Raw genomic sequence first — 27,324 nt, 5'->3', positions numbered from 1 at the left:
TTTATTGTCCCCGAAGGGAAATTAGTTTTGGACTCTGTCTGTTCCACAGCTTTACAAAGACAACACAAAAAACAGAAAATAAGCATCTCTCAACACATACTCTCATGCAACACAAAACATGCTCTCATATACATTAGACAGGTACCTATATAGTAATACTCTCATACACATTAGACAGGTACCTATATAGTAATACTCTCATATACATTAGACAGGTACCTATATAGTAATACTCTCATACACATTAGACAGGTACCTATATAGTAATACTCTCATATACATTAGACAGGTACCTATATAGTAATGTCCTCATATACATTAGACAGGTACCTATATAGTAATACTCTCATATACATTAGACAGATACCTATATAGTAATACTCTCATATACATTAGACAGGTCCCTATATAGTAATACTCTCATACACATTAGACAGGTACCTATATAGTAATACTCTCATATACATTAGACAGGTACCTATATAGTAATACTCTCATACACATTAGACAGGTACCTATATAGTAATGTCCTCATATACATTAGACAGGTACCTATATAGTAATACTCTCATATACATTAGACAGGTCCCTATATAGTAATACTCTCATATACATTAGACAGGTACCTATATAGTAATACTCTCATATACATTAGACAGGTCCCTATATAGTAATACTCTCATATACATTAGACAGGTCCCTATATAGTAATACTCTCATATACATTAGACAGGTACCTATATAGTAATGTCCTCATATACATTAGACAGGTACCTATATAGTAATACTCTCATATACATTAGACAGGTACCTATATAGTAATACTCTCATATACATTAGACAGGTACCTATATAGTAATACTCTCATATACATTAGACAGGTACCTATATAGTAATACTCTCATATACATTAGACAGGTACCTATATAGTAATACTCTCATATACATTAGACAGGTACCTATATATATATATAAGCACATTAACTCCTCCTTTCAGTGGCAGTTTTTAAATGAACAACCCTGTCAGCTGCATTTTCCGTAAGCAGTGTTGCACAGCCCTTGCACAATGAGATATTGCACAACTAACATATTGCACAACCCCAATAGCCTGTATTGCACAAATGACACAATACACTAACATATTGCACAACCCCAATAGCCTACGTATTGCACAACTAACATATTGCTCAACCCCATGATGTCTGTGAAGTGCATGTTTTTTTTTTGCAAACTTTTACAAATGTTGTACAGTGTTCGGCATTGTACTTACAAAACATATCAAAAAGATATTCATTCCCATCCAAAGAACATTTACAACCTTACTTAATGATAAAAATACTAAAACTAAAAAGGAAAGACACTTCAATACATAAAGAGAAAGAATAAAAGAAGGTAAAAAAAAAAGAAAACAATACAAAATACACAAAATACAATACAAAGAAAAGGTGAAATGGAGTGTATGCTATATAATCACATTTCCTTAAAAAAAAATCTTGCAGTACATCAGCTATATAAATACTTTTCTTATTATTAATAATTTGGATAGACTCAAAAAAGTTCCGAAATTCAACTCTGAAGTAAGTAAAAGCTGGCCGAGATTTAGAACATTTCGCGTTATGGATGTGGAATTTCCCTTGTAGAATGAATAGCTCGACAATCCTGTGTATTGTTTTGTTTTTGTTATCATAATTAATAGTTTACATCTTTTGCTTCCAATTTAATTACGTGATTCTTTTGAATATCTTCCAGAACTCCACAGAATCTGTGAAGTGCATGGTGAAGTGATGCTGAACAACAAACTGACGTCATCAAGAGGCGACTCTCGCACCTCAAAGAACCACAACATTCTGGAGCACAGAAAAGAAGGCAGGCAGTGAAGCAGTCACCAGTCAGCCACATATCATATTAGCCTGTTCACGCCCGTGTACCGCCGCCGCCGCCGCCGCAGCAGCAGCAGCAGCAGCAGCAGCAGCCGTCTGCCGAGCGCATCCGTCCGTGCAGGAACAGACAGACAGACAGACAGACAGACAGACCTGGCAATGATGGCGGACTGTGTTGGCTTTCAAGCGCAAATCGCCTCGATTATAGAGATATTGGCCAATTCGGCAGTGGCGGAGATCTGCAAACTGGTGGACGATGGCTACGCGGCGCTGCGCTCCCAGATGGACCTGGAGCGGGAGAAGAGCGAGAAGGAGAACGATGCCCTGCGGCAGAAACTGCGAGAAATAGATGTAAAGGTGCGGAACTACGAGAGGAAGATGAGGAGACGAAATCAGCGGGAGGAAATGCACGCCGTTCATTTTAGGCCACCCGAAGGTAAATAGATAGAGATGGCAAGAGGCAGGGCTGCAGCTGGCCTGCTGGGTTGCACCATCGTTGCTTCATTATGTGTGAGGGAGTCATGGCACAGATCTGTCCTCGTTATATGCTTATTAATACGCATATATATATGTATATATATATGCGTATTAATAAGCCGATGTATTCAGTATCTAATCAATATGAGACCACGCAGTGGTGGGCCTGTAGTGGCTGTCAGTTTCCATCCTGCTGTAACTTCTCATCATGTCTGGTCACACACTACCATGCTCCAGTGGCTCCTGCACCACTGTGGACCTCAGCATCATACATGCACAGTATATCACATGTGTGGCAGGCTGGCCAAAATGACAGTTATACTTCATTTACATGCTGTTAGTTTTGGCCTCATTTCTCCAAATTTAGAGAAATGACATTGCATAACTCCCTGCTGCTGGGCTCCTATTAGCCTGACTCCTTCCACTCTGTTCTATGTGTACAGTGTTTCTCTGCTGGAGTAACTTGGCCTCATTTAGTCTTATGGTAATTTGATTGAACACATCCATTTAGAATTATGTAATAGGCCTATATAAGCACACAACTAGAATAATGAATGTCGTAAAACTAGGTTTTGATAAAATGAGCTATTTAAATTAGCTGGATACATGGTTCAGCGTTATTTGCTGTATTTCCGTGTGTACTTCATCCACAGCAATCCCACCAATCGGTCCCAAAACATCCCAGTTAGAGAGGAGATGCCCTAAACATATTCTTTGTAAATCTTTACAATCATTCCCCAAAGGATCTAAGCAGGCCTGCATTATTGCACCATGCTGGTATGATATGTTCTATTATCACTACTTGATGCTATTTTTACATACGAACTGACCATTCAAGACAGCACAATATTATAGTCTGAAGCACTGTAAGGTTGAAGCCATTCAGTAGCTTATTCAGAAGCTAAGAAATGACTTTGAAGGTTGTACATGCATGATGACACAGTTGTCGAAAATCACACAAGTTCAAAAGGCAGGAAAACCTGTGGACATTACTCGCTCAGTGTTCTGTTGTTTTTCAGGAGCGGAGGACCATCAGCCTGTGGGGCCGCCTCTTCCTGTCGCCTCTGATGACAAACCCTTTCATCACATTTCAAAAGTAAAGATTAATCAGCAGAATTTTTTTTTTTTAAATAAGGTCTATTGAGTCACAGCTATTTCACGGTTATACTGTATGTAAGGCATTCATTTATCCTCTGAGAACATAGAAATGAAGGCACTAGAGATGACACACACTGACAGGTGACCTGCTCGTTTATAACTGTTGTGAACGCACAAAACGGGGCCTGAGAGTTGAGATCTATAAAAACAAACATGCCGAGAGAATGTATGGAAACTCTGACCCGTCCGTATGAACATTTTTGGAGCCCGTAAATTGGCGACCCAGATGGTGAGGTGGTGAATTGAAGCCAGGCTGTATGTGAGAGGAATCCTTATATGATCATGATAATAATCTCACTTTTTATCGCACGTTACTTTTAGATCCACTTTATCATAAACATTCAAACCAGCAGTGTTTTTTTGTGCTGTGCTAGTGAGCCATTGCTATTCCATTAACAACTTTCAATCGTAAAAGATATAAGCCATATATATATAAATCAAATTCTACTTAATATTTTATCAGCGCTGTCTCACCATCACATTCCCCACCCCCGGAGCACAGAGCAGAGGGCCGGACCGGATGTCACTGACACTCAGTAGTCCGTTCTGGAGCTGTTGAAATGCTAGGATGACGCCAGGATATGGCAGGTGGCAGGACTCGGGAAATTCTGGCTTGCCTTCCCCCAATATACTGAGTCATTTGTACCATGTTAAGTAGGCTAACTAATGAAATGATCATCATCGGTTGTAGAACTCTAAGATGACATCATGTATTAAACAACCTTAGTTTAATACTCTATTCTGATTAGGTGGTGATGAGGCAGTGGATATGACACGTGCCTTTGGTGTGGGAGATCTGGGTTCAATTCCCACTGTGATACATCAACCAATGTGTCCCTGAGCAAGACACTTAACCCATAGTTGCTCCAGTGGCCTCTGACATATATATATATATATATATATATATATATATATATATATATATATATATATATATATATATATATAGCAGTTGTAAGCTAAATGACATGTAATGTAATGATTGGTCAATTAGAGCAATTTTACGGTCTGATGAATCTACGGTATATAACAGACCGTTGCCATGAAAGGAGTTCTGATCATAGATTCTTGAGGACCATTTTTAAGTCAATATTTGTGCTCATATGGAGCTCAAACTGCTGATCAGCGGATCACAACGGGAGAGAGAGGGTGGAGGAAACGGGGATCGCTAACAACGCTAATGGCAACAATGCAAAGAGAGCATCAGTTATCAATTTTTACTTGCCCACGTACAAATTCTTCATTTGTTAGGGTATATCAAAAACGACGACTTGATAATGACAATGATAATTGTTAAATCTTAATTAAATTAAATGAACACAAAGCGTCCTGCAGAGTCGCGTAATTGCGACTTCATGACATTTCATAAAATTCTTAAGCAGCAGCGGCGGCAGTCACTTTGGAGCGGCGACTAAATGTTTTGAGCGGAAACACTGGGATGTATACATATTTAGTGGCTGGCTGGATAGAAAGTTTTCTAAAAGCTTTCTAATTCCACCGTGCTTTAATGCTAATGAGCCAAACAGCGGACTGGTGGCTGGGTCAGTGGTCGTCCGCCTCACTCCTTGCCACTGGTGGAGACCGCCTTTTTTCGCCACTCTCCTCCGCTCTCTATTGTTCTCCTCTGCTCTCCTCCCAGCAAAGTCCCATTAGTCCACCAGCGAGGGGAGTGAGCCAGAGGGCCAGTTAAGGCTGATTCATGCTTCTGCGTCAAATCGACGACGTACCCCCGCAGACCCCTGTGCGTCGCCACAAACCCCCCTCCGAGCCCTCTGCTGTAGCTCGACGTGCACCTCCAAAAATGTGTTACTTTGCGTCGAAGCGACGCAGACCGCAAGGACTGTGATTGGTCAACTGGTCCTGTGTGTTGATAGTCAACATGGCATCATGACTTTGCGCAGCGGATGTAAACATACTCAGTTATTGCGAGAACGTGCCGTGCTATTGCGAGAACAACGGCACACGCGTGTAAAAAAAATAAATAAAAAGGTTGGGTTTAGGGAAAGAACATTGGGAAAGGCTTTAGTAACACAACAAATGACAAAAACATGACGGTGACCCACATCACATGCTTAAGGAAACCGTAAACGGTTGGGTTTAGGAAAAGAACATTGGGGAAGGCTTTATTAAAGGAACACGCCGACTCATTGGGACTTTGTCTTATTCCCCGTATCCCCCAGAGTTAGATAAGTCCATACATACCCTTCTCGTCTCCGTGCGCGTTGTAACTCTTTCCTACGGCTCCACCGGTAGCTTAGCCTAGCACGGATCTTGTTCCCAGTTTATATACGTTAGAAGATGGCTATGTGTCATGTGACCTTGTTATTTGTACACGCTGTGACTCTACAAATCACAACATGTAAATAGGAACATGTTGGCGTTATTTTGTCACTTATTCGGAGCAGTAGACTAGATGGAGCCGGTTACCTCCAGGATCCGTGCTAGGCTAAGCTGCCGGTGGAGCCGTCAGAAAGAGCTACAACACGCACGGAGATGAGAAGGGTATGTATGGACTTGTATGGCCTACTGTGGGGAGTAGCAACACGCTAGTTCACTGACATCAGCTCTGCAAATAAACTCAGACATATTTTGGTAACAATGACGGGGTAATCCGTTTGTCTATATAAGGGTCTATATGTCAGTAACTTTTTGAAATTAGCACTTCGCCAGCAAGCAGTACTTTGTGGGCAGTCGTGCTAAAGTTAGCTTGCTAACATAACATAAACTGGCTGGCAGACACCTCGCAAATAACCTCAGACTTATCACCCCCTAGCGTTATGGCGGTGAAATGCACTGCGATGCAAAGCAACCCCGACGCAGAACTCCGAAAGGGTCATGACGGCGTAGGAGCAACGGCGTAGCTACGGCGTGGAGTTGACGCAGAAGCATAAAACAGCCTTTAGACCTAGACGGACCGCGGGCTGCGCTAGGATTACAGACTTACATGCAGTACTCACACTGTTATGCTAATGTATTGTAGTATCCACAGCATTTCAACTGAAAGATCAATCTGTTTTGGCCTGATGGGTTTCATTTGTTTTGACGGCAGATAAAGCTAGGTTTACTAGCCCGATGTCTTTTTACTTGTCTAAGGCCGTCGGGCAATCCTTCTCGTTGAGCCCTCACCTGATAAATGCAGATGTGTCTATGTCGTGTTCCAGCTGCTTTTCCCTGTCTCACAGCAGGACGAAACCAAGGCGTTGCCACTGGTGAAGCAGGAAAAGGTGGAGAAAGATGACTGCAACCTGGACCTCAAGGTGGAGGTCAATATCAGGGCAGAGTGTGGCCTGTCTACTGGTGAGTGTGGCTCCTTACTGTACATGATTAAATCAGTGTTTTTCTAATTCTTCTTATGGTTTCAATGTTTACTCTGGTTTTCATACAAAGAAAGCAGAATATGAAGACAGGAATGATATCACAGACGACCTCTGTAATTATTACACATTACTAGGGGCCCCCAGGTAATACTAGTCCCATGCGAATAGGGCTTTAGTCACAGCAGACATTTTTCTGGCCTTGATCAGGTAACCTTGAGTTTAGAATATGTTATCACAGATATGTCTCACAGATAAGTCAAGAACGAACCTCTATGGTCTATTCATTTGGCTTTCAAAAGAGGGCAAGACAGAAGGGAACAGAAAATGCTGTTGACTAACTACATGTAGGTTTTAAACATGGCTTGCTGTCGAAGTGACTAATGTGAACAAAGACTATTATTTGTTTGATATTATGTCCTTTTGTTTACAGTTCCCTCTGCTTCTTTCTCAATGATCAGTCTTTTGCTCTCTCACTCACGTTTGCAGTTGCGCTCCCAGCTTTCTCGTTTGCGCTTCCAGACTCTTTGTTTCTCGCGTGGGTGGGTCTTTCAGGGGTGCATCCCCATTGGCTAATGAGTTTTTTTGAGTAGATTTGACTGACAGATCAGTGCCTGACCTAACGTTTCAGTGCAGCTAACGTTAGAGCGACTTTAGAGAACACACAAACACCCTAAACAGTGGATTACAACACGATTAATAAAGTGTAAGTATTGATCATATAAAAAATAAAATGTATTTATACCTAATACGCATATTCTTGTTTGATATTTCACTTTCTTACTAAATTAATGCCATATTTTGTACATGCATTAGTGTAAGCAAACTCCTAAAAACATGGAAACTCCATAATGATAACTAGATAGGCTACTTAACTAGAAAATGATCTCAGATTAGGGGGCAGTTCACTGAGGAGTGATGGTTAAAGTCTTGATTACTGAAACGTAATCAGCGTCCTGATTGGTGGAAAATGCTTGCAGAAAGAAAGGCCTGTTGTCAGGTAAACGTGTCACCATCAAAGAGCCTGAAGGGACAAGTTATGTAAAACAGCAGCCTTAATGATGAATGGACTGATAGGCAGGCTAGCATTCGTCCTGTATGTCTAATTTGAAATAAGACAATGCTGTTGCAAAAGACTACAACCGGCAACATCATCAAGAGTGAAGAACACGAACATGATGATGGCGTCATGCACATGCATATTAAGTAGCCACATGTATCTGTTTTGGTCTTATAATACATCCATAGGTTTAGCGCTCCAGCGGAGAGGATGGTTCGTTTAGACAGCAGCTATGTTTACAAGAGTTTTTTCCAAAGTTCAAGATTTGTTGCAAAGTAAGATAAACAGGTAGACTACAAACTGGCATCTTTCATTGTGCCTTGTTTGTAAAAAGTCGCTATTTGCAGAGTAGAGCTGTGTTTGCACAGCGCGGTGGACAAGAGTGGACAGACAGAGCAGACTGAAATATGGGTTTCTACACGTTTATGCCTGTAGAACAGGTAGGTGGGTATTGATAAGTATTGACTTTTTAATCATGGAGGGTTTATTGTAGGCTACTTACATAGGGTGACCAGACGTCCCAGTTTGACTAACCAAACCCATGTAGAAAGACTAATAAAGCGTCCAGCTATGATTTTAACTGTGTGTGTGTGTGTGTTTTGTGTTTGTGTGTGTGTGTGTTTGTGTGTGTGTTTTGTGTTTGTGTGTGTGTTTTGTGTTTGTGTGTGTGTGTTTTTTGTGTGTGTGTGTGTGTGTGTGTGTGTGTGTGTGTGTGTGTGTACGCAGCGCGGGCATCGCTGTTCAGAATCCCGTCTATCTTCCAAAATGCAATGCTTGTATCAAAATGAATTGTGTTTAAAGCTGCATGGCATTTTGCTGGTTTGGCAAGTCGGCTTCTGTTGAAAATTGCCACAAATGAGACAGTACATGCCATCATCGCCTTTCTCCACCCAGGTGTCCTGTGTTTTCCATGACACTAGGAATACCCTCTTTCTCACATTAGCTTCATAGTTATTTGACATTTTAACTAACGTTAGAAATTACCTGAGGTGAAAATGTGAAATGTTAGCTAATGCTTCACATGCTTCGCGCCACTCTGTATGACGTTTGCTGATGCAGCAGACAGAGCCACTGTCACTGGCCCGTGCGGCCAATCAACTAGCCCGACATACTTTTTTACTGCCCCCGGGCCATCGCTTATGTCGAGCCCTGACTAAAAGTTCTGTTTTTGCCACTGACAGGCTCAGATTGTTAGTGTACATGTCTGACATTACGGAAAGGATCCCTGCAGAGATCTACCTTTTTGTTAAAGAATAAGAAGTATTTTTGGCTATTCGTATTCCGTAGTTGAGATACACCTGATGGATTGTGGGTAACTTTAGATTCCGTTGTTGCTGTAAAGACATGCTGTGGTTATCATTGTTATATCTAGTAACATGAAACAGTGGTGACGAGGATGTCTGGATCGATGCTTGCTGTTGCGATGGAGGAGTTTTATTCTGCTTTTCTCTGCCGATGCATCGATGCATGGCATGTTTACTGTGTGTGCTGAGGTGTGTATGGCCAGCTAAGCGGGTAGGAGCAGAACAGTGGAAAACCAATCGGTACAAAATCTGAGTAGCGCCGGGGAACTGAAAGGGCTGAAGTTACCGAAGGGAAGTCTGTGAATACGAGAGCGCCATATAACCAGGAGCCCTAAAATGGCTGGAGTTATTGGCACAATCGGTCCTTTTGATGAAAGCGCGGGGCAATGGAGCTCCTACACAGAGCTCTTTGACTATTTCGTCACGGCTAACGGAATAGAGGATAAGAATTAAGTGCCTACTTTTCTGAGTGTGATGGGCCCAAACACATTTAACTTGTTAATAGGGTTGCAAAATTCCGAGAATTTTCAAAGTTGGAAACTTTCCATGGGAATTAACGGGAATATACATAATACATACAGATACATAACCCATTGCTATTAACCTATGTGTGTTAATTGTATAGCCCACTTGTTCTTGATAGGCTGGAAACAATAGACAGCGCTGATGGTTAGCTTAGCACGCATATAACCATAACCATAGTAAATCAAAGGCAGCATGCTAGCTACCTTCATATGTTAAGCTAAAGGTCAATGGTTTGGGCTACTACTTAGCCTACTGCAGAGCTATTGAGGCCACACCCACTGCACAGATCATTTCTAGAATCCATATAGAACATTATACAGCTGATTGAAGCTGATTGAAGACAGATTGAAGACAGTTATTACAAAAGAAAACGTTAATATTTATGTTTGTATATAATGGCGTTTGTATGAATTACCCAACATTTCCAGTTAATGCCATATTTTCCCATTAATTCCCATAATTTCCATTACTTCCCATGAAAGTTTCCAAATTGGAATGTTTCCAATATTCCCCAGCTTAACTTTCCATGGAATGTTTCTGGAAATTTACCGGAAAATGTCCGCCCCTTTGCAACTTTTTACGCAATCTTCTACAGCCAGCAAATGAAGGAGATAGAACATATTTTTGGTGGCCAAACATGGACAAACAGTTTGAACAGATAGCTGAAAGTTGTTGATCTTGTCACAAGGTTTGACAGAATCCGCCACTAGCTCCTCTTCATCCCTGGGAGTTTGCACAGGAGCCATGGCATTGTGTGCACATTGATTTTGCAGGTCCATTTGATGACAGAATGTTTCTTGTAGCTGTTGACCGCACAGTAAATGGCCTGAGGTGGCTGTCATGAGGTCCAACCACCACAGAAAAGACAATAGAGAAGTTAGGAGAAATGTTTAGTCGTTTCAGATCTCCTACACAGCTAGTTTTTGACAAGGGACCTCAACTTGTCTCACAGGAAATAAATGCATTTATGCAAGCTAATGGAGTGCAACACATTAAGGGCGTTTTCACACCTGTAGTTTGTTTGCTTTGGTCCAAATCAGTTGGTGAGTTAGTAAACTTGGAGCGATTTGCCATCAGTTTGGTTTGGTTTCACACCTGGAAAAATCCAAGCGTACCAAAATGTGCCATTACAAATCACGCAAGAACGTCCACTCCTCTTATTGGTTGGATGTGTCTGGGGTGGGAGCAAGAAAGTAAATACAGGAAGAAGGTCCTGTGTTCTGGACTAGTGCATATTTCTTGCATCTCCATGGTCAAACCAGCTCATTTCATTAAAATGATCAGACATTGTTTCGTGAGAGACGTTACTACGTCTGCTCTGGTCACCGAGCCTTTGCTCTGCTGTGCGGTGTCTCCAATTGTAGCGGTGGCTGGTTTGACCACGGAGATGAGAGTGACGGACGGCAAGCTTGACCGCTGTCTATTTCTGTGATAGAAACACTGCAAGCTGCTACAGTTTGCTGCTCTGCTGCATCAAAGATTGCTAAACACACCTGACTACAGGAGACACCAGCTCAGACTGCTGAACACACCTGACTACAGGAGACATCAGCTCAGACTGCTGAACACACCTGACTACAGGAGACACCAGCTCAGACTGCTGAACACACCTGACTACAGGAGACATCAGCTCAGACTGTTGAACACACCTGACTACAGGAGACATCAGCTCAGACTGTTGAACACACCTGACTACAGGAGACATCAGCTCAGACTGCTGAACACACCTGACTACAGGAGACATCAGCTCAGACTGTTGAACACACCTGACTACAGGAGACATCAGCTCAGACTGCTGAACACACCTGACTACAGGAGACACCAGCTCAGACTGTTGAACACACCTGACTACAGGAGACACCAGCTCAGACTGCTGGACACACCTGACTACAGGAGACATCAGCTCAGACTGCTGGACACACCTGACTACAGGAGACATCAGCTCAGACTGTTGAACACACCTGACTACAGGAGACATCAGCTCAGACTGCTGAACACACCTGACTAAGGGAGACATCAGCTCAGACTGGAGGAGTATGTATAGTTGGTGCGGTTTGAATACGGATCACGTTCTCACCACAAACGAACCGCTCCAGAGTTCCATTGAAAGCGTACCGAGACCACCTCGTCAAGCAGGTCTCGGTCCGCTTTTGGTGTACACCCGAGTGCAAATGCCGCGTTCTCACCTGCCCTGACGAACCGCACCAGCGGGACAAACGAACTCTAGTGCGATTCAACCGAAACTAAACGAGGCAGGTGTGAAAGCTCCCTAAGTCAGCTCCATACCATCCTGCAACAAACGGCCTTGCAGAAAGGTTCGTCCAGACAATGAAACGTGCACTGAAAGCATCACAAGGTCAAGGAACACTGCATCAGAGACTGCACAAATTTCTGCTAAACTACCGCAACAGTCCACATGCAAAAACCAACCTGATCTCAGAGAATTACGTGAAATGAACACGGCCCCTTAACTCAAAATCTGTGGCAGTTTCATGGAATCGCAAAAGAATTCCGTGATGGACCCATGGAAGAATTCCGTGAAATGAACATGGATCGCCGAAAATTCCGTGATGGGCCCACGGAAGAATTATGTGAAATGAACACGGCCCCTTAAGTTAAGGAAAAGGTCATGGGTGGGCTTACCTTTCCATGACACACGTGTCGACAATGGGACAGTTAGGTTTAGGAAAAGAAGAATGGGACGGTTAAGCGTGTTTTACAGTAACCGCAGCCCAGCTGGCGCGCGGATATGTGACATCAATCGCCATAACGATTTATACCCGCGCTGGTGGTCGCGACACTAGTTGCAGTCTTCTCCTGAACAGAGGTGGCGCTAATGAGCAAAGGCTACCGATGTTGCTCTTTCTACGGACTAGAAAAAAAAGAAAAACAATGGCAGAACTGGCAGCAGCATTGACGTCAATGCTTGGATTTGATTCGATGAGCTACTTGGTGGCATAGATATATTTAAAGGCTAGATGTCTCGTCCGCGCTGCTGGCCAATGGAGGTCGACGTCCGCACCTGGCGGCCATCTTTGCCACAGTCAGCTCGCTCACTCGTAACATTGTGTTTTAATGGTGCATGTACTTTTTAAATAACCATAACTTGCTCAATTTTCTACCGATTTTCAAACGGTTTGGTTTGTTATAAACGTCAGAGATGTAGTTATGACACTGCATACTTATGAATAATTATAACCATGGACTTCCATATGAAAATAACATTAAACAGAACAGATAGGTGCAATGAATATACACACGCACAAGGTATTTATGTTAAATCAATATATAGGCTACTAAAACTCAGTGTACAGAATAGCAACATGATGTATATATATATATATATATATATATATATATATATATATATATATACTTTTATAATGAATATTACTAATATAAAAATAATTTGAATTATTACATGTTTAAACTATTATAAAAGTGACATTTATTTGCAATAAAAAAATGGGTACAAGATTTCCCTTTACAAATATACATAAAGAAATGCTGCATGTTGAAATCCCCACCCTGTAGAGAGAACTACACTACTGTGGAGGTATACACATTCAATTTTATTTGTATAGCGCCAATTCATAACAAAAGTTATCTCAGGACACTTTTCAAATAGAGCAGGTCTAGACCGAACTCCTTATAACATTATTTACAGAGACTCAACAGTACCACCATGAGCAAGACCTTGGAGACAAGGGCAAGGAAAAACTGCCTGTTAAGAGGCAGAAACCTAGGACAGACCCTTCGGCTCTAGGTGGGTGGTCGTTTGACTCGACCAGTTGGGGGAGAGAGAGAGAGAGAGATGAGGTGCACAGCAACAACAGTATTGGCAATGGCAGTCAAGCAGGACCATGGCAGGAGGCTCCACTAGGATCCATGAGAACCTGCAAGACAAGAAAGCACAAGAACTCCGGGGAAGAAGTTAGTAACATGCATTAATGGGACATGAATGAGTGCAGAAAGAGAGAGAGAGGAAGAGAGGAGCTCAGTGCACCATGGGAAATCCCCCGATAGTCTAGGCCTATAGCAGCATAACTAAGGGATGGTTCAGGACTCACCTGATCCAACCCTAACTATAAGCTTTATCAAAGAAAGAAACGTCTTAAGCCTACTCTCAAATGTGGAGAGGGTGTCTGCCTCCCAAATCACAACTGGAAGCTGGTTCCACAGGAGAGGAGCTTGGTAACTGAAGGCTCTGGCTCCTGTTCTACTTTTTAGAGACTATAGGAACCACAAGTAGCCCTGCATTCAGAGAACGTAGTGTTCTAAAAAAAAGGTAATGGGGTACCCTGAGCTCTTTAAGATATGAAGGGGCCTTAAAATGAAGAGCTTTATAGGTGAGGAGGAGGATTTTTAAACAGACAGCAACTCTGCTTACTGGTCCCAACTCTGGATTGAAAAGGTTGCCTACCCCTGGGTGTAGTTTCAATGTTCACACATGTTTATTCATTCAAGTGTATGAGTGACAGAGCAAGTGAGATAGCCAGTAGTTCTCAACCTTTTACACAGAGTACCACCTCAAATAATATTGGGCTCTTAGACTACTAACACCATCATAGACCTTTCTAGGGTACCACCAAGAGAAATGATTTAATATAACAAGCCATATGATGCTCTCATTTGTTTGACATTCCACATGCAAATACTCACAACATCAGGTTGAGGTGCATCCTCAGACAAGTCCATTGGCAGGTTGTCTTCTGCTCTTCTAGAGGTGGTTGTGCTTCTTGTTGCTACCAGCTAAAATATAACATAAGTAAAGACGTTTTGAGTGTCTAAAATGTGCTGTAATAAACAACACATTATATAGCTTCCATCCATCTTCATCCGCTTATCCGGGGTCGGGTCGCGGGGGTAGCAGCTCCAGCAGGGACCCCAAACTTCCCTTTCGGGCCACATTAACCAGCTCCGACTGGGGGGATCCCGAGGCGTTCCCAGGCCAGGTTAGAGATATAATCCCTCCACCTAGTCCTGGGTCTCCCCGAGGCCTCCTCCCAGCTGGGCGTGCCTGGAACACCTCCCTAGGGAGGCGCCCAGGGGGCATCCTTACCAGATGCCCGAACCACCTCAACTGGCTCCTTTCGGCGCAAAGGAGCAGCGGCTCTACTCCGAGCTCCTCACGGATAACTGAGCTTCTCACCCTATCTCTAAGGGAGACGCCAGCTACCCTCCTGAGAAACCCATTTCGGCCGCTTGTACCCTGGATCTTGTTCTTTCGGTCATGACCCAGCCTTCATGACCATAGGTGAGGGTAGGAACAAAAAACTGACCGGTAGATTGAGAGCTTTGCCTTCTGGCTCAGCTCTCTTTTTACGTCTAACGGTGCGATAAATTGAATGTAATACCGCACCTGCTGTGCCGATTCTCCGACCAATCTCCCGCTCCATTGTCCCCTCACTCGCGAACAAGACCCCCAAGGTACTTGAACTCCTTCACTTGGGGTAAGGACTCATTCCCTACCTGGAGAAGGCACTCCATCGGTTTCCTGCTGAGAACCATGGCCTCCGATTTAGAGGTGCTGATCCTCATCCCAGCCGCTTCACACTCGGCTGCGGGACCGATCCAGTGAGTGCTGAAGGTCACAGGCCGATGATGCCATCAGGACCACATCATCTGCAAAAAAGCAGCGATGAGATCCCCAGCCCACCGAACTGCAGCCCCTCTCCACCCCGACTACGCCTCGATATCCTGTCCATAAATACTACAAACAGGATTGGTGACAAAGCGCAGCCCTGGCGGAGGCCAACTCTCACCTGAAAGCGAGTCCGACTTACTGCCGAGAACCCGGACACAGCTCTCGCTTTGGTCGTACAGGGTGGATGGCCCTGAGAAGGGACCCCCCTCACCCCGTACTCCCGCAGCACCTCCCACAGTATCTCCCGGGGCACCCGGTCATACGCCTTCTCCAGATCCACAAAACACATGTAGACTGGTTGGGCATACTCCCAGGCTCCCTCCAGGATCCTTGCAAGAGTAAAGATCTGGTCCGTTGTTCCCACGACCAGGGACGGAATCCGCATTGTTCCTCTTCAACCTGAGATTCGACTATCGACCGAACCCTCCTTTCCAGCACCTTGGAGTAGACTTTACCGGGGAGGCTGAGAAGTGTGATACCCCTGTAATTGGCACACACCCTCTGGTCCCCCCTTTTTTAAAAGGGAACCACCACCCGGTCTGCCACTCCTTAGGCACCGTCCCCAGACTTCCACGCAATGTTGAAGGCGTGTCAGCCAAGACAACCCCTCCACACCCAGAGCTTTAAGCATTTCTGGGCGGATCTCATCAATTCCTGGGGGCTTTGCCACTGTGGAGTTGTTTAACTACCTCAGCAACCTCCACCAGGGAAATTGATGCCAATCCCCCTCATCCTCCAGCTCTGCCTCTACCATAGAGGCGTATTAGTCGGTTAGGAGTTCCTCAAAGTGCTCCTTCCACCGCCTATTACCTCCTCAGTTGAGGTCAACAGCGTCCCATCCTTACTGTACACAGCTTGGATGGTTCCCCGCTTCCCCCCTCCTGAGGTGGCGAGCGGTTTTCAGAAGCACCTTGGTGCCGACCGAAAGTCCTTCTCCATGTCTTCTCGAACTTCTCCCACACACGTGACATTTAGTCACATATTGATATATCAATCTTATACACCTTGAATTATTGTTGGTCAGTGATACACATACCCTTTGAAGATGAACTGGAAAGTTGAAAATGGTTGGCTGGTGGCACAACGCCATCTTTAAGCCGGACATTCTGCCCCGTTCTTTCAAAGTCCTCACTCCTGAAGTGCTCACTGCAGAGCAGTGTCCTGTCAGAGGCAACAAAACCGTCCCTTCTTAGGGCAAGTTTGTTTGGGAAACCTTAAAAACATGAGAAATGTCCCAGATATATAAATTATTGTCAACATTTCCAACCCTTTTTTCCTTCTTTCAACATTAACGGTAAGGACAAAAATACACACCTAAATTATCATATGTTTGGGGTAATTGTATGTATGCATGTGTGCATGTATGCATCATGTATGCATGTATGTACTTTAGAATAAGACAACCACACTAAACTAGTTATAAAAAGGTATAAAAGAAACATTCAGCGATTGTGTAAACAAACTTCTAAAAAGCCTTGGGTCAACAACAATCTTGTAATACTATTATGTCATAGCCGCGCTGTTTCTGTGTAACAGGACCTGTATTGTACATACATCCACTAAGTAACTAACGATTATCCCAAATATCATAATATTGTCATATCTTACAGGTGAGAGGTGATCCCACGGGCTCTCGTTTTGAGACTCCGGCGATTGGAGCATCCGTAGGATGCACAAAAGTCTGGCATCTTCTCTTATAAAGACAGCAATTTCTTGTATCATAATGTAAGATGTTTTTAACAAACCAAACCGATTGGAAATCATGTGCAACTTAAGTTATATTGAAAAGAAAGCAATTCTGCCCCTCCCACTGATGTAAAATTGCTGGGTAGCAGCTAAACTGTAACATTAGCTGCTACTAGGTCTCACTCAAAGCTTCTTGTTATTAGCCAGCTAGGCTAATAATTACAACCACACTCACAGCTTCTTGTTATTAGCCAGCTAATAACTACAACCACATCCACAAAGATTGTAATTTAGACAAAAGATTAGTTGTCATAAAATCGTTATTGGTGTCAGTAAAACCTATATAATTGAACAGCTCGATTGTGGTCTCAGCCTTGATAACTTGCGCAAGTAGTCGTGATAAACAACTATGCTGCACGATTAAGTCGTTTTTCGAAAAGAAAAGCTGCAATTTCAACATGTTCAAGCATCCAGAATTATAGCCACATTAATAACGTTTGTAAGAAACCAAACCGTTTGTAAATCCGTCAAGATTTCAGCGAGATAAAAGTAATTGTGTTCGTGCAGATCACTCACCTTACATCAGGTACCACAAGAAAGCTTGCCTGTGACAAGATGGCCGCCGGTGATGACATTAGAGACTCCGCCGTAAGACATCTGGCCTTTATATATACAGTGGTGTGAAAAAGTGTTTGCCCCCTTCCTCATTTCCTGTTCCTTTGCATGTTTGTCACACTTAAGTGTTTGAACATCAAACCAATTTAAACAAAAGTCAAGGACAACACAAGTAAACACAAAATGCAATTTGTAAATGAAGGTGTTTATTATTAAAGGAGAAAAAAAATCCAAACCATCATGGCCCTGTGTGAAAAAGTGATTGCCCCCCCCTTGTTAAAACATACTATAACTGTGGTTGTCCACACCTGAGTTCAATTTCTCTAGCCACACCCAGGCCTGATTATTGCCACACCTGTTCACAATCAAGGCATCACTTAAATAGGAGCTGCTTGACACAGTAAGGTCCACCAGAAGATCCTTAAAAGCTACACATCATGCCGAGACCCAAAGAAATTCAGGAACAATTGAGAAGAAAGTAATTGAGATCTATCAGTCTGGAAAGGGTTATAAAGCCATTTCCAAAGCTTTGGGAATCAGCGAACCACAGTGAGAGCCATTATCCACAAATGGCGAAGACATGGAACAGTGGTGAACCTTCCCAGGAGTGGCCGGCCGCCCAAAATTACCCCAAGAGCGCAGCGACGACTCATCAAGAGGTCACAAAGACCCCACAACAACGTCCAAAGAACTGCAGGCCTCACTTGCCTCAGTTAAGGTCAGCGTTCATGCCTCCACCATCAGGAAAAGACTGGGCAAAAAATGGCCTGCATGGCAGAGTTCCAAGGAGAAAACCACTGCTGAGCAAAAGAACATCAAAGCTTGTCTCAATTTCTCCAGAACACATCTTGATGATCCCCAAGACTTTTGGGACAACATTCTGTGGACCGATGAGACAAAAGTGGAACTCTTTGGAAGGTGTGTGTCCAAGTATATCTGGCGTAGAAGGAACACTGCATTTCATAAAAGAACATTATACCAACTGTAAAATATGGTGGTGGTAGTGTGATGGTCTGGGGCTGTTTTGCTGCTTCAGGACCTGGAAGACTTGCCGTGATAAAAGGAACTATGAATTCTGCTGTCTACCAAGAGATCCTGAAGGAGAATGTCCGACCATCTGTTCGTGTACTCAAGCTGAAAGCGAACTTGGGTTCTGCAGCAGGACAATGATCCTAAACACACCAGCAAGTCCACCACCGAATGGCTGAAGAAAAAACTAAATGAAGACTTTGGAGTGGCCTAGCCAAAGTCTGACCTGAATCCTATTGAGATGTTGTGGTATGACCTTAAAAAAGGCCGTTCATGCTCGAAAACCCTCTAATGTAACTGAATTAGGACAATTCTGCAAAGATGAGTGGGCCAAAAATTCCTCCAGGGACGCTGTAAAAGCCTCATTGCACGTTATCGCAAAGCGCTTGGTTGCAGTTGTTGCTGCTAAGGGTGGCCCAACCAGTTATTAGGTTTAGGGGGCAATCACTTTTTCACACAGGGCCATGATGGTTTGGATTTTTTTTCACCTTTAATAATTAACACCTTCATTTACAAATTGCATTTTGTGTTTACTTGTGTTGTCCTTGACTATTGTTTAAATTGGTTTGATGTTCGAAACACTTAAGTGTGACAAACATGCAAAGGAACAGGAAATGAGGAAGGGGGCAAACACTTTTTCACACCACTGTATATATCTATGCTTGGTGGGATCAAGCATTTCATTCACCATAAAAGACCTCATCTTAACCCAGTAAGTTTACAAGAGAGACTTGCAGTCACTCTCAGAGTCCTAGCATCACGTTGCCCAGGAGCTCGTTCATGCTTCCTATTTCCGCTGTGGTGGTGCGCGACCTCGGCTTGCGCGCTATAAATCCGGGCGAGTCGGCAAAATCTACGTCATTTTGACGTCACGATGGCGCGCACCAGTATAATTCACCTCTTATGGTTCAGTTTAGGAAACGTGACACGCAGGACACGAACCCCGGTCTCCTGGGTGAAAGTCCTGTGTTTGGCTCAGTCCACCACCCCAACAAACCTCCCTACACACGTAACCTCCCTACGTAGTCGCGCTTAATGCTACATCATCTTCTCATTGACTTTACATTGGCATTGTTTTCTGTGGTGGCCACACAGAATTTTCACACATTCCATGCCACCACCACGTAATGCGCTGTTAACAGTTCGTGATCATTTCACGGAATTCTGTGAGACCAAGCTGGCAAAAACAAATGTCCTGCCAGCCTGATGTTTAAGAGAGATCTGGGCACCACTTTCGATCTCTTGAAACCATCAGCAGTAAAGGACACTGTTCAAAAGCAACAAGAGAAGTAGATTATGTAAAGAGAACATCAGGCCAAGGAGAGACTTTTCACTTATGGAGAATCTGTGTTGGCAGCAACTACAGAGGCGAATCTAAGTGGGTTCCTGCAACTGTTCTTGCACAAACTGGACTAGTATCCTATACACTCCAAACCGCTGATAGTGTCTGGAGAAAGCATGTGGATCGACTCCTAAAGACTCCTACAGTGCCTGCAGAACTGTCTTGTGGAGATTTTTCAGATGCACTTTTCAACACACCAGTTTACTGACCTACACAAGTGCGACACTCAACCACATCAGAGACAAACGTTCCAGTTGCAGATGTGGCTGGGAAAGAGACACCTTCTTTTGCATCAGCACCAGAAACAAGCTCTCCATGTGATAACAAAAAGACTGATGTTCCTGCAGACCGCCGATACTCCACCAGAGAGCGGCAGCCTCCTGCACGCCTGAATTATTAGATTAAATAGTGACATGGGCACAGTCAGGGGCTGGAGGTAGTCTACCCTCACCCCTAAGGTAGCATAGAAAAACACAATGTTGAGAGGAGAGGAGATGTTGTGTATGTTGGGCTATTCCGTATTCCATAGTTAAGATACACCTGATGGATTGTGGGTAACTTCAGTTTATGTTGTTGGTGTTAGCCATGCTGCTGTAAAGATATGCTGTTGGGCTAATAAACGGTTAATATTCCGTCGTAGTCCGTGTTATCATTGTTTTTTTAAGATTATGTTTTTGGGCTTTTCTGCCTTAATTTGTGACAGGACACCTAGGTAAGAAAGGGGAGAGAGGGGGGAAGACATGCAGGAAATTGTCACAGGTCGGATTTGAACCTCTGCGTCGGGGCATAAATCTCTCAGTATGTGTGCGCCTGCTCTACCACTGATCCAACCTGGCCACCGTGTTATCATTATTATATCTAGTAACATGTAACAGTGAAGAATATAACAGATCCTAACCAGAAACAGCTCCGAAATCGCCATCGCCAAACTCACCAGACTCCATTTAAATAAACAATACTTTTAAGTGTGTATTAAGCCAGCATATTTCCACATGTAAATGGGTGAATTAAGAGTTTATTTCAACCAAAACAGAGTGGTGATTGCTGAAAAAGTGAAAATATATACCAAGACAACTTTTGATGGTTTAGTTTCTGTCGACTTTGAATGAAGTGTGTTTTACGATGATATAATTACTTATTGTTTAATTACATGGAGTCTGGTGGGTTTGGCGATGAGGATTTTGGGGCTGTTTCTTGTTAAACTAAAAGGATCTTACGCTTTAACTAAAAGCTCTGTCTCTGTAGGGATCTTTTCATAATGTTGTCAGACACTTAGAATAATAATCTGAGTCTGTCAGCAGCAAAACGAGCACTTTTTGTGGACATGAATTGAAATTGCCGAATAACATACCAAATAATGCTTGTTTCGCCATCTTGCTTAATACTGGACCAGTTTCCACAAATGTTGTTTCCATCAGTCACTTAGACATAAAAACATGGAGAAATAGGTTCCAGGTTGAAAAATACCAAAGTCGGTAACACCAGACAGTAAAATAATGTGATCTCACAGAGATCAAAAGTAGATCATCAGGGTATTTTGTTTAATTCATTACCTAGGATGAAGCTACAGCAAAAATGACTTCCTCACAAATTACAAATAATAACCAGGATCCAAAAAAGTGGTCAGGTGTGATCTAACCTAGATTTGTCCCTAAGTCAAATTTATTCATAGTTTTTGATTTTCCTAAATTCTTTCTATTCCTGTCATTTCAGCCCTCTCTGTCTGGCTTTATGAAATCCAAAGTGTTAAGAGCAAATGAGTGCAGCAATAATGTTTTCTTAATGATTCTTGACTCTCTGACTTCTTTCACCCTGTTCCCCTGTGCCCTGTGTCTTCAGCCATGGAACCCAGTGAGGAAACCCCCCCCAGTGATATTGTTCTTAACACCAGTGTCGCCAACAACACCTTCACCACCCAACCCTCCTCTTCCCCCACTGATGCCACAATGGACCTGACCTGCAGGCCTCGGGCGAAACGTAAAGCCGCCGTACTTCTGGGCAACAGTTTGACATCCAGCGGTGGGGGGGTCACGGCCTCCGATGCTACTCGCAGGGACCTTGGAGGGACCCTAATAGATGGTGCTCTGAAGCCAGAGATCCAGACAGATGATGCTACAGAAGATGAACTTCATCCCTCTCAGCTGTCAGCCCCTGTAGCCTCCGATGAACCCAGCCCTGACCGCCTCAACAGTCTGGGCCTGGACCTGGCCTGGATGCAGGAGAGGGTCAGCCATCTTGGTGCAGCATACGCAGTAGCACAGCTGGGTTTGGGGAACACAGAAACTAGCCACCCCTCTGCCTCCTTCCCCTCGCAGGGTGGAGGAGACAGTCTAGATGGCCCTCCAACCATGCTCTTCACAGGTGGCGCTCATGAAATGGCTGCTTTCGCTGCCTCCTTCGACATGGCCGCTGCCGCAGCTGCCGCTGCTGCTGTCGTGGCTGCATCACCTCCACCACCTCCTCCAGCCCCTCCCACTACAGCTCCTTCTGCCACCACGACCATCCAGAGGCGGCCTTACGGCAGCAGCGCTGCTGCTGCTCAAGAGCCCGTGGTGTGCGCTGTGTGCGGGCGCGTCTTCCCCAGCGCAGCCGCCCTGGAGCTGCACCAAAGGGTGCACACGGGGGACAGGCCCTACACCTGTCCCCACTGTGGGAAGGGCTTTGCCCAGCCCAACAACCTGCGGGTCCACCTCCTCATCCACACTGGGGAGAGACGTTATCGATGTACACTGTGTGGGAAGAGTTTCATCTCGTCCAGCCACCTGAAGAGGCACCGCACAGTCCACACGCAGGAGAAGCCCTACAGCTGCTCGCGGTGCGGACAGTCCTTCAGCCAAATGTGTAGCGTTCGCAGACACCGGCAGCAGTCCCAGTGTGGTTTGTAGACTGACCGCTGGAGGAGGTGGATGGCATCTGGAACTGATCCTCATACAGTTTGGGGGCTATGACGGGTGAATGATTGAAATCCTTTACATGGAAATTCTAGCGTCTTATGTAAGCACGAACAAAGAAGCAAGGCTGTATCCTGTGATGTCATGGCACGTAGAGTTGATATTTGTCCTAGATCATAGCAGTAATATGTGAATTGTGTTTTTTTAAAGCAAAGGATAGGATTTTCCCTGAAGCCCTCTCAACCTTTTCCTACTCCTTGTTTTAAAGTGAGAGAGGATCACAGAGTGGTAAAAGAGTGCCTGAGACAGTGTTGATAACACTAAATCCATCAAGTTGTCATTAAATCGTCCTGTTTGTATTAACATAGCTAACACATTTTGGCTGATGATGCTGGGACACTGCCATCATCACGGTGTACCTGCACTGTCCACTGACCACTTTGTCAAACAGGATGAACAGAACATGAATATTTTGAGCACCTTGCAGCTCTATAGTATTGATGTAATGAGTTGACTTATAATATGACTTGACTTAAAATACAATTAAAGTTCATCCAACGTTAAGCAAAACAAAAACGAAAAATCTATTCTTGCCTTATCCTACTGTGATTTCCAGACACTTCCAGCTGTTGTTTTTTTAGGACTGCTGGCACTAAGTACTAAGATTTAATTTCTCTCACTGCAAAGTGTCAATATCAAAGGATGCTGAGACGTCTTCAGTGGAGTTCTTTTTTTGTTGACTAAAAGCAGGGAGAACCTGTTAGCTTATGCCTTGTTTCCACTGTATGGTACGGCTCTGCTTGACTCGACTCACTTATTTGGGACCTGTACTTTTCTCTTTTCGTTTTCCACTGCGACGCTGCGCAAAACTGCCATGACATAATTTTCAAAGCAATACTTGCTGAGTCCTTTCATCTGCAACCAAACGGAAGAACATCTGTACATCCTCAATTGTATGCCGTAGTGTACTACTAAATTGGTCTGCCAATTTAAAAAAAATCTGGGTTGAGTGAATAAAAACATTGTGGTAGCTATTGACGGTTCCTTGGCTGATCAAAAATTGCAGGTTTGTGCAGGTTGTCCAGTGTCACACTAGACCAATCAGTGGTCTGCAGTGTTTTAACTCCTTCAAGTATCGACCGGGCTCGCTTTGAACCTCCACCAAGGTGGTACCAACAAAACAGTACCAGGTACTTTCCACAAACTTTGCTCATGGAAAACCAAAAAAAGAGCGTGTCAAGTCGTAGCCTACGGTGAAAACACGGCATTAGTTAGCCTAGCTCAGTCAAAAGGGAAACAGCTACACATTCCAACCACAACAAAGCTGTCTAAGTGGCATGTTTATGTATGGCTCATACAAACCATAATGTAATTTTTATGAGCAGACAGTTGTTACTGAGCTAAACAATGACAGCACACAGCATGTCTTTCTCCTCAGAGAGGCAATTTGTATCACAGCACAGAGACAGACTGCAATGGCCTGGGCCCCCCAGCTAAAAGGGCCCCAAACAGCTATAGATTTATTATGGTGTTTAGATATAAAAAATATTGAATTATGTTACTATTCTGATTCATTCTAAACCAAAACACCTTGCAAAAGGCCCCAAAGCACTTTCAAAATATGCAACTCAACTATTTCTACTAATGACCTACTGTGTACTTCTACTTCAGAGAAAAGCATTGTACTACTACATTCACCTAATTACCTGAAATGTTACTTTTAGGACTTTTACTGTGTGGTGTTATTATATTTATATATACTAATAATAGTTTTTCTTCTACCACTGCTAATTCCAACATTCCCAGCATAGTGCCATTAGTATTGCAAACTAACACCATTTGAGTTGTAATGGCAGCGTGGGGCTGTTCCTGGGGCTGTTGACTCCAGGGAAGCAAAGAACATTTTTGATTGTACATCGTATATCCAGCATCCGCAATCAGGAACACCGGCAAAACACACTTAGCGGAGGAATTCATTTTCAATTAGGTCGCTGGTAACCCGCTGTAGATGACATGCTACACACAGTCAGTCCAAATTACAAATACATCCTTGGGTAGCCAGCAATACACCCACTAAGTGTGAAGTAGATCAGATGAACAGTTCTCGAGATATGCAAAGACAGACACACACAGATTCCTTGCTTTATCATTATTAGACTAGTGCAGTACCCTGAGCTGCTTGAAGTGTGGTCGGGGGGGCGTGCAACCTAGGATCTTCTTGTGAGTGAAAAGTAAACTCTGTGAACACAAACAATGTTGTCAGTGCTTTGGTTAAGGTGTAGAGTCCCTGGTGATACTTGGAGCAAAGTCTCATGTTGTGTCGAGCCTTCTTAGTGTTTTAAAAATAGATATTTTGAGGCTAGCATCAAAGTGTCCCTAGCTCTCCCATTCAAAAGGCCATTTGACCATAAAACGAGAATACAGTCAATCTTAAAAGTGGCGATTCCGTCCTAAATATGATTTTAAACTAAAGTTTGACTCGGGTACATTCACAAAAAGACCCTAGGTTGTATTTTGACGAGAGTTACGCTTTAACGAAGAACAACTAAAAGCTAAAAGGGAAATTAAAAAAAGAAAAAGGGAAAGAGAAAGACAACGGGTGATGACGTGAGTCACACTCGGTCGGGCTTTCAACAGATGGAGACAATTACAGGATTGTAAATGATTCAAAACTGACCCTGAATTGGCCCTCAGGTATGTAATATGTCTATTTTATTGATAACATAACTTTACATTGTGCGATGTGGTTGTACGTCTGTAGCCTAGATTAAATGACGTCCCCCTTCCATTTAGCGCGGAGGTTTAATTCTTTTTAGTCCTGTTTGTGTTGGTCTACTATTTTCTCTTACCCTGTCCTCCTGTACTTGTGTAAAAGCATCCGTGGGTTTCATGAAATGCGCCATATAAGTTATTATTACGTTGGTTGCTACAACAATCTCTTAATGCTTTAGCTCTGACCCAGTGACAGTGATACCTGGTTTATCTCACCAGACATCCAAAGTAGACTAAGTTACCGTAACGATGTATCTGTAATGTATTCTTTTATTGTAAATGAATGATTTTCTGTCTGAGCAAAATATTCAGCGTAACTATACGACCTCCCGGTAACACTAACTCAGTAATCTACAGTGGGCAATACATAGGGTTGGGCATCGTTTGGATTTTAACAATTTTGATTCCAATTCTGATTCTTCCTTTCGATTCCGGTTCTTATCGATTCTGGATTCTGATTCTTTGAGGGGTGGAGTTGAAACGGGTCACATGCTTATTTCACAAATAAGAGGAAAGTTTTATTTTGATTCAATGGTGGGTTGCAGATTTACCGAGCTTTTTCAACATAAAATAAAGCCAGACTAGAGCCCTGCTTACTGAGCTCCATGGCTGTAATACAACAAGCACCTGGCCGCTACGGAAACCCAAACTTAAATTTGGAACCCATGATCAGATTTGAAACCAAATCCTCCAAACGATTCCAATAAAGAAACGATTCTACTGGAATCGTAATTTCTGAAACGATTCCAAGTAGGAATCGTTTCTCGATGCCCAACCCTAGCAATACAGCACCGTAAAGAAAAGAGCTTTATGACAGCAGGTGTGGTAAACAGTATCACTTTTGTCCAAAGCAGCCGCTAGAATCAACACAAAGTGAAAGTTACATATAGCCACTTTAAATTTACCTCACGTCTGTTCAAAGTGGAGCTTTTTACTCTAATATAATGCTGCATAGTGTAAGGAATAATAACGCATCATATTTTAATCATATTTTGTGAGTCAAATCTGAATCTCCAACAGAACCAGTAACATTTCTGTCAGGTCAATGTAGTAGTACAATGTTTTCCTGAAGTAGAAGTACACAGTAAGTAGTATACAGTTGAGTTGCATATTTTATTTTCTAAGTGCTTTGGGGCCTTTTGTAAGTTATTTTGATATAAAATGAATATGAATAGTAACATAAATCACTATTTTTCACATCTAAACATCATAATAAACGTATAGCTGTTTGGGGCCCTTTTACCTTGGGGCCCCAGGAATTTGCTGACCCTGCCTAATGGTAAAGACTGCCCCTGTTGTTTTTCCTGTGAACCAGAGTGTACTGTACCAGTGTTTCTGACCTTGAGGCGCTGCAACTTGGGTGTGTGATGCAACTATGTCATGGCAGGTGTGTTGCTCAGGACCCAAGGAAGCACAGTGTCGAGTGTTAAGTTGTTTATGAGCGGTTCTCCAGAAAGGCCAAACGGCTCATTCTGAACAGACATGTTTTGAACGGGTACTGTACTAGTTTTGCAAAATGTCAGATTATTCCTTTAAAGCACTTTCAATAGTCACATAAATGGACTGTATTTATATAGCACTTTTCTAGTCTTAATGACCATTTAAAGTGCTTTTACATAGTACA

The 27,324-nt window shown here is 43.3% G+C and overlaps 1 protein-coding gene across 1 annotated transcript in view; it reads left to right on the top strand.

Moving 5' to 3' along the window:
- The first annotated feature begins 1,808 nt into the window (after nucleotides 1–1,808).
- The window catches only part of LOC144529054 (uncharacterized), a 58,489-nt gene continuing 32,973 nt past the window's right edge, over nucleotides 1,809–27,324 (top strand). The window contains exons 1-4 of the mRNA XM_078267987.1: nucleotides 1,809–2,316; nucleotides 3,377–3,453; nucleotides 6,698–6,812; nucleotides 21,877–22,914. Coding sequence (XP_078124113.1) covers nucleotides 2,040–2,316; nucleotides 3,377–3,453; nucleotides 6,698–6,812; nucleotides 21,877–22,914 — 1,507 coding nt within the window. The 5' untranslated portion in view covers nucleotides 1,809–2,039. The remainder of the gene's footprint in view (nucleotides 2,317–3,376; nucleotides 3,454–6,697; nucleotides 6,813–21,876; nucleotides 22,915–27,324) is intronic.

This window comes from Sander vitreus, chromosome 2, assembly GCF_031162955.1.
Source record: "Sander vitreus isolate 19-12246 chromosome 2, sanVit1, whole genome shotgun sequence".
Taxonomy (NCBI): Eukaryota; Metazoa; Chordata; class Actinopteri; order Perciformes; family Percidae; genus Sander; species Sander vitreus.
The sequence above is the reverse complement of the archived record's forward strand: the minus strand, read 5'-3'. Positions and strand labels throughout refer to the sequence as shown.